Genomic DNA, 14098 nt, shown 5'->3' on the forward strand with positions numbered 1-14098 from the left:
TGTGAATATTTTTAAAAAAATGGTTAGCCTGAACTTTGCTTGCTCTGTTCAGATGAAAATAATTTCAACTTATTGGATAACTGATGATTAAGAAGAGGTCTCAACACGGTTGTCACTGAGACTTGCTATTGCCTCTGTGGACTGCCAACAAGAACATCTGTTTGTGTTCATCTCAGGTGAGACAAGGACTGGCAATCATGAATCCAGACAGCAGACAAGAATCCAAAAAGATCTAACTGGTGTATTGTATTCTCAATACTTAGCAATTACTGCAATCTGCATGTTTACAGAGGCACATACTGACAGAATTACAACTAAATTTGGCTTCATTGGTTTTTTTAAAAATGAAGTTTCACATGATGGTAAAAAAGCGAAACTACCAATTATAGCCACCAACTATATAAACAGACCAACTCTATTATGAGAAAATAGACAAAGAACTAAAAGTAGATTAGAAAAATGTTTTTAGTGTAGGCACTTTACAGCCATATGTAGATAAACTGCTAGAGCAATATGAAAATCAAATATTTGCAAAGCAAAATTAAGGGGCATGAAGCCCACATATGCATCGTCAAATGTCATGCAAATTACCGTAAGTGCAACCTCGTCCACTACCAGATGTGCCGAAGGCTCAAATGGAAGGATCAAACTGTGTTGTTTGAAATTGTGTTGATCAAACATGTAAGGATTGATTGGGCAACAACATTATCATAGTGCCGAAAGCATACTAGCTACCCAACTTTACAGGAACCATAAGGTAATTATCAAACAAAGTGATATTAGGATTGTGCTAGAAGACAGAAACATGAACAAAACAGAAGTTGAATTTATTTGCCAAGGAGTTCACCAAGCTGAAACTGTCATAAACATATTTGCATATATATAGCTAAGGTGCCTAAGATTATCACAGTACTGTAGTAATTTTATGTATTACACTGTACTACTGCCATAAAATAAACCAAATTTCATGACATATGTGAGTGATGATAAACCTGACTCTGATACGGACTGAGAGTGGGAAGCGGGCAAGAAGAGGGGAATCATGGTTGGAAAAAGGGGGAGAGAGAAGGGAGGGAGGGGGAAGCACCCAAGAGACATTCTGAAATGATCAATAAACCAATTGTTTGCAATCAAATGACCTTTCCTGGTGTCTTAGGGCCAGGTGTGTCTGCACCCACACCACCCCCTTCCACTAGCACTCCTTCTCTGCCACCTATCCCACATGCCTCCCGAGGCACTTCATCCTCACCACTCCCAACATCCTTACAAACCTACTCTCTGCTCCATGTTGACAAATACAGTACTGTGCACAGAGAAGGCCAATACCATCTAACTGCGAATCAGAAGCGTTTTTATTCATATACCAATTTGGCAGGAAGTCACCACAGAGGAAACTGAGATGATAGTTTGACTAAGATGTGTCATAGTATTCATAGTCCAAAATACAGTATTCAGACTTCATTAATAATAAACTCTAAAGAAAAGTGGTTAATTTAAAGTGGTGGGTTTGATGCAAACGGCTACAACCAATCAGTAAAGAAGTAGAAGCTAGTGTCAAAGCCAAAGCAGTCAAATATATCACTAAACCAATTATTCCTATGCCAATTATCTACTGCAGCTCACATCACTGACACTGCTGCATCAAATGTCCAGTGGCATAACATAATTTACTGAATCCAGAGTTTTCCTTGTTGTTTTTTTTTTTTAAGTAATGGGAGCTGGACTAGGTCATGGCTGATCTTCTAACTCACATTTTCCAGCACTATACCTATACCCCTCAATTTCTTTAATATCCAGAAATGTTTGATCTGTCTTTTGAATGAACACAAGACAACCTCCACAGTAGGGCCAGGACAGAAAATTCCAAAGAGTCACCACCCTCTAGTGAAGAGATATACCCTTATTTCATTTTGAAACAGCCTACCCATTATTATGAAATTCTACTCAAGGGCTCTACCTGTCTTAGGCTGGGGAAAAGTAGTCACCATTTGGGCCTACTTGCTTTCGTTGTTCACAGCACTGAGCACAGAGTTAGAATTTCATATTACAGTAGTATGAGACATTGATAAATGCACACTCAGACATTGCGTAGTTTCATTCACCTAGCCATAGGAATGATGTTATTAAGTTAGAAAAGGTGTAGAAAAAGTTCACAAGGATATTACCAGGATAGGATGGTTTGACTTATAAGAAAATGGATAGGTTGGCACTGTTTTCTCTGGAGTGCAGGAAGCAGAGGGTGACCTTAGAGCAGCTTATGAAATCAGGGTGACCTTATAAAAGCATGAAGAGCATATACAAGGTAAATGGCCTATCTTTTTCCAGGGTAGGAGTGTCTAAAACTACAGGGCATTGGTTTAATGAGAGAGGGGAGAATTTTAAAAAGGGATCAGTTTCTCCACACAGAGGGTGGTGGGTATATGAAATGAGCTGCCAGAGGCAGTGGAAGAGATGAGTATAACAACAACATTTAAAGACACATTTAGACAGCTACATGGATAGGAAAGGTTTACAGAAATGTAACTGAATGAAGGCAAATGGAACTAAGGTTATCAATTTGGTTGCATAGATGAGCTAGGCTGAAAGGCCCGTTTCTGTGCTGTATAACTATGACTCTGTGTAATCTCTTCTCCTAGAGCGAATCTGTTATCTCAGGAAAATTTTCAGGGAATTTTTGCCACAGTCTTTATTGGTAACTACATCTTTTTTATGTACAGAGATCAAAATTGTGCAGAGAGCCCAACATCATGAACTTATGAACAGCAGCACTATCCAATTGCTTGCCCTTTAATAAATACTTTTCTGTTAATTGCAATATTCAATTTCCCACTCAGATTGTTCAATGTTCCCTTGAAGCTTCTTTACACACTCTTCCTATTCATAATCACATCTAATTTAATTATCATCAGACAACTTGGAAATATGACATTTTGTCCACTCAGCTAAATCCTTGATACAGATCTGTTCATTCCCACTCTACTTTCTGTCCAACAACCAAATCTTAATCCATATGTAAAGAAGCATTCTAAAGGCAGGATGATGCAACTGTGGCTGACAAAGGCAGTCAAAACCAACATAAAATCAAAAGGGGGAGGGGATATAATATAACAAAAAATAGTGGGAAGTAAGAGGATTTGGAAGCTTTTAAAATCCAACAGAAAGCAACTAAAACAGCCATAAAGAGGGAAAAGATGAAATATGAAGGTAAGTAAGCCAATAATATCAAAATAGGATACCAAAATTTTTTTTTTTAGATATATAAAGAGTAAAAAAGAAGTGAGAATAGATATTGGACCACTGAAAAATGACACTGGAGAGGTAGTAATGGGGAACAAGGAAATGGCAGACGAACTGAATAAGTATTTTGCATCAGTCTTCACTGTGGAAGATACTAGCAGTATGCTGGACATTCAAGAGTCTTAGGGAAAAGACATGAGTACAGTTGCTTTATTATGGAGAAGATATTTGAGAAGCTGGAGGTAAGTAAGATACCTGGACCAGATGGGCTACACCCCAGGGTTCTGAAAGAAGTAGCTGAGACTGTGGAGGCATTGCAATGATTTTTCCAAGAATAACTAGATTCTGGTATGGTTCCAGAGGTCCAGAAAATTGCAAACTCCACTCTTCAAGAAGGGAGGGAAAAATCTTTTCTGACAAATCTATTAGAATACTTTGAGGAAATAACAAGCAGAGTAACAGTGGAGAATCAGTGGATGTTGTACACTTGGATTTTCAGAAGGCCTTTGACAAGGTGCCACATATGAGGCTGCTTAGCAAGGTAAGAGCCTATTAGTATTACAGGAAAGATACTAGCATGGATACAACATTGGCTGATTGGCAGGAGACAAAGAGTGGGAATAAATGTAGCCTTTTCTGATTGGTTGCTGGTGACTAGTGGTGTTCCACAGGGGTTGGTGTATGGAATTGACAGCTTTATGGCCAAGTTTGCAGACAAAACGAAAATAGTTGGAAAGGCAGATAGTGCTGAGGAAGCAGGGAGGCTACAGAAGCACTTAGACAGATTAAGCAAATGGGCAAATAAGGAATAAGAGTGTAAATTATTTTCTAAACAGGGTGAAAATTCAAAAATCCGAGGTGTAAAGGGACTTGGGACTCCTCCTGCAGGATTCCCTAACGGTTAACTTAACAGGTTGAGTCGGTGCTGAGAAAGGCAAAAGCAATGTTAGCATTCTTTTTGAAATGACTAGAATAAAAAACAAGGATATAATGCTGAGGCTTTGAGGCACTGGTGAGACCTCACTTGGAGAACTGAGAGAAGTTTTGGGCCTCTTACCTAAGAAAGGAAGCTCACGAAAGTGATTCCGGGAATGAAAGAGTCATTGTACGATGATCATTTGATGGCTCTGGACTGGTACTCACTGGAATTCAGAAGAATGAGGGGAATCTCACTGAAACCTATGGAATGTTAATAGGCCTAGAAAGAGTGGAGTTGGAGAGTATACTTCCTCTTTACTCTAGGACCAGAGAGCACAACCTCAGAACAGAGGGACATCCATTTAGAATGGAGATGAGGAGGAACTTCCTTAGGCAGTGGGTGGTATCTTGTGGAATTTGTTGCCACAGGCAACTGTGTTGGCCAAATCATTGGGTGTATTTTATTTTTTATTGATATACAGTGCGGAATAGGCCCTTCTGGCCCTTTGAGCCGTGCCACCCAACAACCTCAACCTAATCACAGGACAATTTACTATGGACAATTAACCTACCAACCAGGTTAATAGATTCTTGATAAGTCAGGGCATGATAGGTTACAGGGAGAAGGCAGGAGAATAGGGGTTGAGGGGGAAATGGATCAGCCATGATGAAACAGCAGAGCACATTAGATGGGCTAAATGACCTAATTCTGCTCCCATGTCTTATAGGCTTATGGTCTTATCTATGCACCATCTCAAATTCTACTTGCTGTAGATCCTTGTTGACCAACAGCCTTTATGGGACATTATCAAACACCTTCTAGAAATTTTATGCTCTAGCTTTAAGAGCATCTAACCTGTTACATCATTACTCTAATACACAATTTTATATGCATCAATATGAAGAAGTCTAATTTTTCTTGTTCCATGAGTATGGGCCTGGTCTTTCGTCATTAGACAATTTATTTATTCTAGGAATTAATGCAACATAGCTTTTTTTTGCTTTACTTCAAAAACAAATACATCCTTACTTTAAAAAAGGGAACCAACATTATACTCAGAATTCCACTTAAAATTCTGTAATTCTGAAATCCTGTATATCTTCCCTCTTACAAGAGTCAAAACTAATAGAGTCAATAAATCTAAATTTATTTGTTATAACCAGTAACAAAAAAATTAGAATGCACTCAATTCATTAATGACAATTAAGAAGCAAGAGACATGTTCTTCATTGGTCTGGCCTACATGTGAATTGAGACCTCCAGACCTACAGCAAGATGCTTGACTTGTAATTGCTCTCTGAAATGGCCTAACAACTGCAGGGACAATAAATACAGGCCATGTCTATGATGCTCACACGAAGTTAACAGCTCTTCAGTTACAAAGATACTGCAAAATATCTAACAACTGTGATGAATCAAAAGTCCGTTAGCTACTTTTTCATAACAGCTGGAAATTACTTTTTCTATAACTATTAAAAATCAATCTGACATATTGGTGCTGTTGGACTAGAAGATTTTCCAAACAAAGGTTTTTTTTTATTATTGCTCCAGGACATTTTGATTTTTTTAAAAAAGTTATTAGGCAGTACTATAACAAAACTAAAAATGTCAATGAACTAGGTTGTCTTAAAGGGAATGCAGGAACCAGTGCTCTGGTGAGTACAAAGGAAGTACCACAAACATTCCATGTTGAGCCAGATAAAGAATCATTGAAAAATTGGATATAGGAAATCACTGGAGTTTTTTTTAAATGTAAACTTATTATTCAAATCAGAACATCACTGTACAAATTGTAGACTCAGCAAAATGTTCTCTTTCTTTACATACTGTCACTATTTTTCGCCAAAAGTGTAAATGCTTTTTGATGCATACATTTTGGTACAATATCTAGCACAATCTTAAGTATTGATAGCAACTTTACTTGACCCATTTGTTCATTGCTAACTACATATTTTTTTCTGTTATTCATAATGAATACAATCTGTCCACAAATAACAAGTTTTGCTAAGAATGATTTTGCCCAAAATAAATATACCATCTTAATGCTTCCAGCTGAAAATACCCAAATAATCTATTAACACCAACAGTATCATAATGTTTAAGAAGTTAATTATGGAATGTGACAGGTTCAAAAGATTATAGCGTGTCTGCAAGTTTGGAAGCACCCAAGAAAGAGATCGGAGTTGAGTTAACTCAGTTTGTGGACTAATTTTATAAATACCAGGGATTACACAGAAGCGAGTGGAGTGCCATAGTTAAGAGTGTATATTGTTCATAGCGTAACCATTGATATAAGAAAGAACTACTTCAATAACAAGAAGTAATCAAATCCGAAAACACAGGGTGCAGCTATATAAACACAACCCACTCTCTACTGGGTCAGCAGTGGCAATATTACATAGATAGAAGCCATTGACACAAGTGGTCCGGAAACTGACCAACATGTTCCACACAGGTATGGGCTATAAGCAATCAAGAATTGTTGATCAGATATTACTGATTAACAAGGGGTGAGTGTATAATCAAGTACTGGTATTTGCATTTGTGACTTCATAATCAAGTGGAAAATATTTGTATGTTTATGATACAAATTCAGCCAACTGATTCAAGAAAGGTCAAAACATAGGAAAAAATACAAAGCAACCGTTCAACCATACCTCCCAGAAGCTGTCACTGGCTGTTTCATTCACAGCTGAATCTTCATATGACATGATTGTGTTGATATTATTCTTGCAGGTCAACTGGCAGTTAGAAATCTTCTAAAACTGAAAAAGTGGAAAAACGTATGTTAATAGAAATGGCACATAAAGTAACAATACCATCACCTTTCTAGCATAATTGTGATGTAGAATATTGCAATTTCTTTATTAAATTGAGTACAGTGGGACAATTCTGCATGCCATTTAAATAGAGGAATAAATTCAATCTAATATATTAAATTTATAGGATATAACATTTGAGTGTACATGTAGAATTATCATATCTATAGAAAAGATTTCCTAATATGCAAGAGAATTTCTGCCAGTAATTTATATTAGTGTTGAAGCTGTACATTAGTATGGAGTCAGTCAAAGAGCAGATGAAGCCCAAATCATTTGAGCAAGTCTGATGTGAAAAGTGAAACTAGAGGAGAAAGATGATACAATTTAATGGGAGTGCTCCATAACAAGTTTGAACTGTGAAATTCTTCCAATGCAAAAGGGGCAAATGATCTCAGCAAAACTGCAAGCTAGAATAACAACAGCTGAAAAGGTTCCCAATTTAAAAGCAACACAAGTGAAAGATTTACACAAAGTTGAAGGTGATTTACAGCATGAAGAGTAAACATTATATTGTGCTGGTCAGGGCATGTCTAACAAACTTGATCGACTTGTTTTTGAGGAGTTGATGAAAATGCTTGATAAGGCAGTGGATGTTGTCTATGCTGTCTTCATTAAGGCATAACAAGGTCCCTCATCGTAGGCTGATCCAGAAGATTACGGCACGTGGGAATGTACAGATTCTTGGGTTGTATTCAAAATTTGTTTAGCCGTTGGAAACAGAATAGTGGTGGAAGGGTATAGTTCTAACTGGAGATCAGTGAACCACAGTGTTTCACCTGGATCAGTACTAGGACCTTTAATTTGGACAAAAATATTGGTAGACTGTTTAATAAGGTTACAGATGACACAAAAATTGATGGAGTTGCAGTTGTCTAAGGAACTGCTGGATTTGACCAATGGGAAATATGGGCAGAGAAATGGCAGATGAGTTTAATCAGTGCAAGTGTGAGGTGTACAGTAAATGGCTAGATCCTTTGGAAGTGTGATGTACAGGGGAATCCTGGAGTGCGAATCCACAGCTCCCTGTAAGTGTCAACACAGGTAGATTGTGTAGTAAATAATGCATTACTTGCCTTTATTGGTTTGGACAAGTCACACTGCAGCTGTATAAAAGTTTGGTTAGGCCACATTTAGAGTACTTGCATGTACTGTAGTTCTAGTTACTGCATTAGAGGAAGCATTACGGAGGCTTTGGCGAATGCAAAAAAAACACAACATTGGGATGTTGCCTGTATTAGAGACTGTTAGCTACACGGAGAGGGTGAATAGACTTCCCTGAAGTGTTGAACGTTGATGGGTTACCTGACAGGAGATTATAAAATTATGAGAGGCATAGGGTGGATATTCAGAGTCTTTATCTTAGGGTTGAAATGTCAAATACAACAGAGTATAGATTCAAGGTGGTGGGAAGGAAAGTTTCAAGGAGATTTGTGAAGATTTTTAAAACATGTGCAGAAAGTGGTAAGAGGCTGGAATACACTGTCAGGGGAGGTAGTGGAAGCAGACATGTAGGCAAAACTTAACAGGCATTACAACAGGCATAGGAACAGGCACAAGGCAGAGGGATATAGACCGGGTCCAATTTCAATTGGCAACACAGTTGGCATAAATCTTGTAGGCTGAAGGACGTGCTCCTGTACTCTACTATTCCATGTTCTATGTTCTAAATATTCCACTGGTGCGAATAGCTGGATTTTCCACTATTTTAAAATCATTGTAAGCTAATAATTGGTGCACAGTCATGAATATTAGTACATGTTATTGCTACTTTATGGCTCTCCTGTGTACCTCCATGCATTGAGGCTCAATGTATCTGTCTGCAGTAGCTGCCATATGCAATTCATTTGACAACTCAGAGCGGAATTTTTTGGAAAAGACGTTTCGAGGTCAAAGTGCTGAGATTGTAATCTAAATGCAGAGGCTTTGACAAAGGCGGCTTCATTGAGAAAGCTGAGTGATAATCAGATAATATCTATGCTTTTCTCTTAAACATAGTAATAACATGAAATGGCAGTCAGTGGAATGGAATGCTCCTTCTGTGAAATGTGGGAGATCAGGGAAAGGTCAAGCATTCCTAACAACTATATCCAGCTGTAGTTCCTCTCAGACCACATGGGAAGCATACTGGAATCACAATGTATTTTATGAGCTTCAGTTAAATGGTCATCAAAGATTCAATAATATAGTAGGCTGGTACTAAGAAGGGAAGGAAGATAGTGCAGGTTCCCTGTGTGGCTATTTTCCTCTCTAATTGGTATACCACTCTGGGGGGTGGGGGGGGCAGGGAGAGAGGAATTGCCTCTGAGGATAGGAGCACCCAAAGCAGTGTCATCAGAATTGGCTTTGTTGTACAGAGAGAAAGACAAAATGTAGAGTGCTGGTGGTGATCGGGACTTGACAGTCAAGGGGGACACAGGCACAGGCACTTCTGTGTCTCACAGCGAGTCTCAAGGGTGGCTCATTGTCTCCCTGGTGCCAGAGTCTCAGAGTGGGTGTGGAACATTGTGACATGGAGAGGGAGCAACTATCATTTTACATTGGTACTAATGAGGGGAGGGGGAGAGGGGGAGAGGGGGAGAGGGGGAGAGGGGGAGAGGGGGAGAGGGGGAGAGGGGGAGAGGGGGAGAGGGGGAGAGGGGGAGAGGGGGAGAGGGGGAGAGGGGGAGAGGGGGAGAGGGGGAGAGGGGGAGAGGGAGATTGATTGAGATTGTGTGTGTGTGTGTGTGTGTGTCCTGGAAAGAGAATTGTTTGATTCAAAATTAAAACCAGGACTTCTAGGACTGTAATCTCAAGGTTATCCCCAGTGTCATGTAGGAATGAGTACAGGAGTAGGAAGACAGAAGAGTTGAATGGCTAAGGAGGTGGTGATGCAAGGCAAGAGCTTTAGGCAGGGGTTCTTAACCTTTTTTCTGCCATGGACCCATTTGGCAGCCTGGTGAAGCCTGTAGAACCCTTCTCAGAATAAAGTATTAAAAATATAAAAATACATAGGATTACAAAAGAAACCAATTATATTGAAATAGTTATCAAAATATAAAAACAAATTTGCTTCTTTATTAATGCATTAAAGAACAAGATTTATGGACACCCAGGTTAAGAGCCCTGGCTTAAGGTGTCTGGATCATTGGGATCTCTTCTGGGCCACTGTACATCTATATTAGAAACAAGATAGGGAAAGAGCAGGGTCATCCAGATGATTCTCTACTTAACTAGGAATTTGGTAATGTGAAAAGAGAAAAAAAAAGGTCAGGAATTGCTTCTTTTAATAGTGCTAATTCAGACCATATTCTACTGCGTTAAGTTTTCAAGCAGGTTTGTTCTATAACATCTGTAAATACTTCAGCAAAGTATTTGAACTGAAAGCCAATTATCATCAAGTGTATTCACAAACCAATTCCTGAAGCATATTGCTATCACTTTCACACCAAAATGGCCAATGTTTATCAGCCTGACAACAAACTGTTGACATAAATCAACAAAATACATCCCTTAGCTTCCCTGTTAATGATTCAAAACCATGCTGTCATATAAGTAACCATAAACAATTAGGTGGCATCACTTACTCAATTGCACAATACGCATTGAAAATCAGCTACCAACATATCCATGCCTGGGCAAATGGATAAGCAACTCAACTCCTTCATCCATACTTCTGTGATAAAAGGGGCATCTAGAGCGGTTAGAATCAAAACCATCAGCCACTAAACCTGTGAAAACCTAATCTGAAACTTGTTCTCTATTAGTAGTTTATGATGCCAGCTGGAATGAAGCCAGTCTTCTGAGCAGATAACAAGAGGGAAGGTGGATTTCAATAAGCAAGACAGGATCTGGGAGACATAGATTACGAGCACCTGCTCAAGGGGAAAACAACAGCTAATAAGTTAAGGCAAGATAGTCAGCAAGTCCCTCGAGTGTAAGAGGAAATTAGAAGCCCTGCAAAGAGAATTGTGAGTTTGATTCAAAGTTAAAAACAGAACTTTTAGGATTGTAATATCAAGATTACCTCCTGTGTCATGTTCTGATGAGTAAAGGAATAGGAAGATACAATAGTTGAATGCGTGGCTAAGGAGCTGGTGGTGCAAAGTTTAAGGCAGGGTTCTTGACCTTTTTTTATGCCATTGACCCCTTTGGCACTATTCCAATTTCTTATTCCTGAGATACATATCCTTTTCTCTGATCAAACCAATATCCTTTATTAAATAAGAGTCCTGAAAGAGGCAGTGAACATACCTGATAAAATTTATGCTGCAGTTTAAGAGACAGAAACTAAAACTGGATGTATTGATTGATATTACAGTGGAGTAAAGTTAACTACAGAGGCATGAGAGGGGAAATGGCCAAAGTAGATTGGAAGGGGACACCAGTAGGGATGGCAGCAATGGCAGAAATTTCTGGGAATAATTTGGAAGATGCAGGATCATTTCTTCCCAAAGAAGTAATATTTTAAAGGGAGGATGAGGCAATCATGGTTGACAAGGGAAGTCAAAGACAGTAGAAAAGCAAAAGAGAGAGAGATGACAATATTGCAGAAATAGTGGGAAGCTACAGGATTGGGAAGCTTTTAAAAAAATAATAGAGAACAAGTTTTTTTAAAAACCAACAGAAGATAACTAAAAAAGCGATAAGGGGAGAAAAGATGAAATATGAAGGTAAGCTAGTCAACAATATAAAAGAGTATACTGAAAGCTTTTCAGTTTAAAAAAAGTAATAAGGAGGCAAGTGTGGACATTGGACCACCGGAAAACCATTCTGGACTTTAAACAAGATGGCTGCTCATGTTGTTATAGGAAATGTACTAGCATGGACAGAAGATTGGCTGACTGATAAAGGGCAGTGAGTGGGAATAAAAGGGGGTCTCCTCTTTTGCTCCTCTGGTTGGCTGCCAGAGACTAGTACTGTTGTTCACGGTTTGGTGTTGGGTCTGCTATTTTTCACATTATATGTTAAAGATCAGGATGACAGAATTAAGGGCTATGTGGCAAAGCTTGCAGAAAATACAAAGATTGGTAGGGGGCGGGTAACATCGTGGAAACAAGGAATCTGTAGCAGAGCTTGGTCAGGTTGGGAGAATGGGCAAAGAAGTGGTAGAAGTATTACAGCATAAGTATATGGTCATGCGCTTTGGTAGACAGAATAAAGGCATATACTAAAAGGCATACAACTATTTTCTAAATAGGGAGAGAATTCAAAAATTAGAGGTATCAGATGGAATATGAGGCGAGTCTCCTCCAATCTGAATTTGGTAAGCCTTCATTATCTGGGTAGCCTTCAACTTAATGGAATGAACATCAACTTCTCCAACTTCCATTAACTTCTCTTCCCCTGCTCCTCTTTTTCCACTCACCATTCTAATTGTCCTCTCATCCCTTTTCTTCTCCTCACATGCCCATTATCTCCCTCTAGTTCCCCCCTTTCCCCTTCTTCCATGGTTCACTGTCCTCTCCTATTAGATTCCTCCTTCAGCCCCTTAACAGACTCTTATCCCCTTTGCAGATTCTTAATTCACACCTCCACCTACTTTTCCCCACACCTGGTCTCACACATCATCTGCCAGCTTGTACTTCTTTCTCTCTCCAAATTTCTTATTCTGGCTTCCTCCCTCTTCCTTTTCAGTCCACGTGAAGGGTTGCAACTTGAAATGCCATTAGTTTATTCCCCTCAACAGATGCTGTCTTGACTTGCTGCCCTCCAGCAGTTTGTGCGCGTTACTCAAGATTTCCAGCATCTGCAGAATCTAGTGTTTTTTTGTATATACCTGATCTATCTAGTTACTCCTAACCAGCTAACACTTACTTGAGGATTTCTTCCTGATGTACGATTACACAATTCTGGAAATGTGCCGGGGTTCATTTTCATATCCTACCCAGGAGGGCATGATCCAAAAGTTTGTAATGATTGGGTACAGAACTGCTAAATTTGTTAGTGTTGAATCTGTTTTATGTCCCCACCCAAGGATTCTATAATTACTTTATTAATAGCTTTGAATCAAGAGTTTCACTTGGTCATATACTTAAAATAGCATTGAATGTACAGCATGGTAATTATACAGCAATAAACATCGGTTTAAGTACTGTACAAGTTTTTCTAATAACTAACATACAAATGAAAGGAGTGGCTGAGTTTTCCTTCAAATTGCATTAGCTAAAAGACTGAAATTTTAATCAAGACATGCAAGATCACTGAGGTGTTCTTTTGTACCATCAATAGTATTTGAAAAAATAAACTACAGAAAGAACATAGTAGTCTTCAAATGGTTATCTATACCAGCTAGTCAGTTTACCAGTAAATCACTTTTATGAAACGAAACCCAACCAAAGCAACACACACAAAATGCTGGAGGAACTCAGCAGGTCAGGTAGCACCTATGTTCGGGCAGCATCTATGGAAATGAAAAAACAGTCAATCGTCTTGGGAAGAGACCCTTCTTCAGAACTGGAAAGGTAGGGAGAAGACGCCAGAATAAAAAGGTGAGGGGAGGGGAAGGAGGATAGCTAGAAGGTGATAGGTGAAGCCAGGTAGGTCATCAAGATAAAGGACAGGAGAAGAAGTAATCTGATGGGAGAGTGGACCATTGGAGAACTGGAAAGAGGAGGGGACCCAGGGAAAGGTGACAGGCAGGTGAGAAGAGGCAAAAGACCAGAGTGGGGAATAGAAGAGATGGAATACAACGTGTTGCTCCTCCATCCTGAGAGTGGTCTCAAAGTGGCACAAGAGAAGGCCATGGACCAACATATTAGAACAGGAATGGGAATTAAAATGTCTGGGAAGTTCTGCTTTTGGTGGATCAAATGGAGGTACTCGACAAGGCAGTGCCCCAATTTATGACGGATCTCACCAATGTAGAAAAAGATGCATCGGTAGCACCCGGCGCAATAGATGACCCCAGGAGGTTTGCAGGTGAAGGACTAGAAGAGCTGTTTGGGGCCCAGAATGGAGATAAGGTAGGAGGTAAATGGGTAGGTGTAGCAATTTGGCTTCTCATAGGGATAAGTGTCAGGATGGAGATTAATGGATTAGTGGGGAGGAATGAATGGACAAGGGAATCACAGAGAGAGTGTTCCCTGCAGAAAGCTAGGGAAGGGGGTATGGGGAGGAAGAGATATGTTTGGTGGTAGGATTC

General features: G+C 39.3%; 1 protein-coding gene across 7 annotated transcripts in view; it reads right to left on the bottom strand.

The window, feature by feature from the left end:
* LOC140202643 (protein kinase C and casein kinase substrate in neurons protein 2-like) overlaps window positions 1–14098 on the bottom strand; it is a 105954-nt gene that overhangs the window by 44286 nt on the left and 47570 nt on the right. For all 7 annotated transcript variants that reach the window (XM_072267743.1, XM_072267736.1, XM_072267739.1 and 4 more), the window contains exon 2: window positions 6814–6921. In XM_072267743.1, the coding sequence (XP_072123844.1) occupies window positions 6814–6867 (54 nt within the window). In that variant the 5' untranslated portion in view covers window positions 6868–6921. The remainder of the gene's footprint in view (window positions 1–6813; window positions 6922–14098) is intronic.

This window comes from Mobula birostris, chromosome 9 (assembly GCF_030028105.1).
Source record: "Mobula birostris isolate sMobBir1 chromosome 9, sMobBir1.hap1, whole genome shotgun sequence".
NCBI lineage: Eukaryota > Metazoa > Chordata > Chondrichthyes > Myliobatiformes > Myliobatidae > Mobula > Mobula birostris.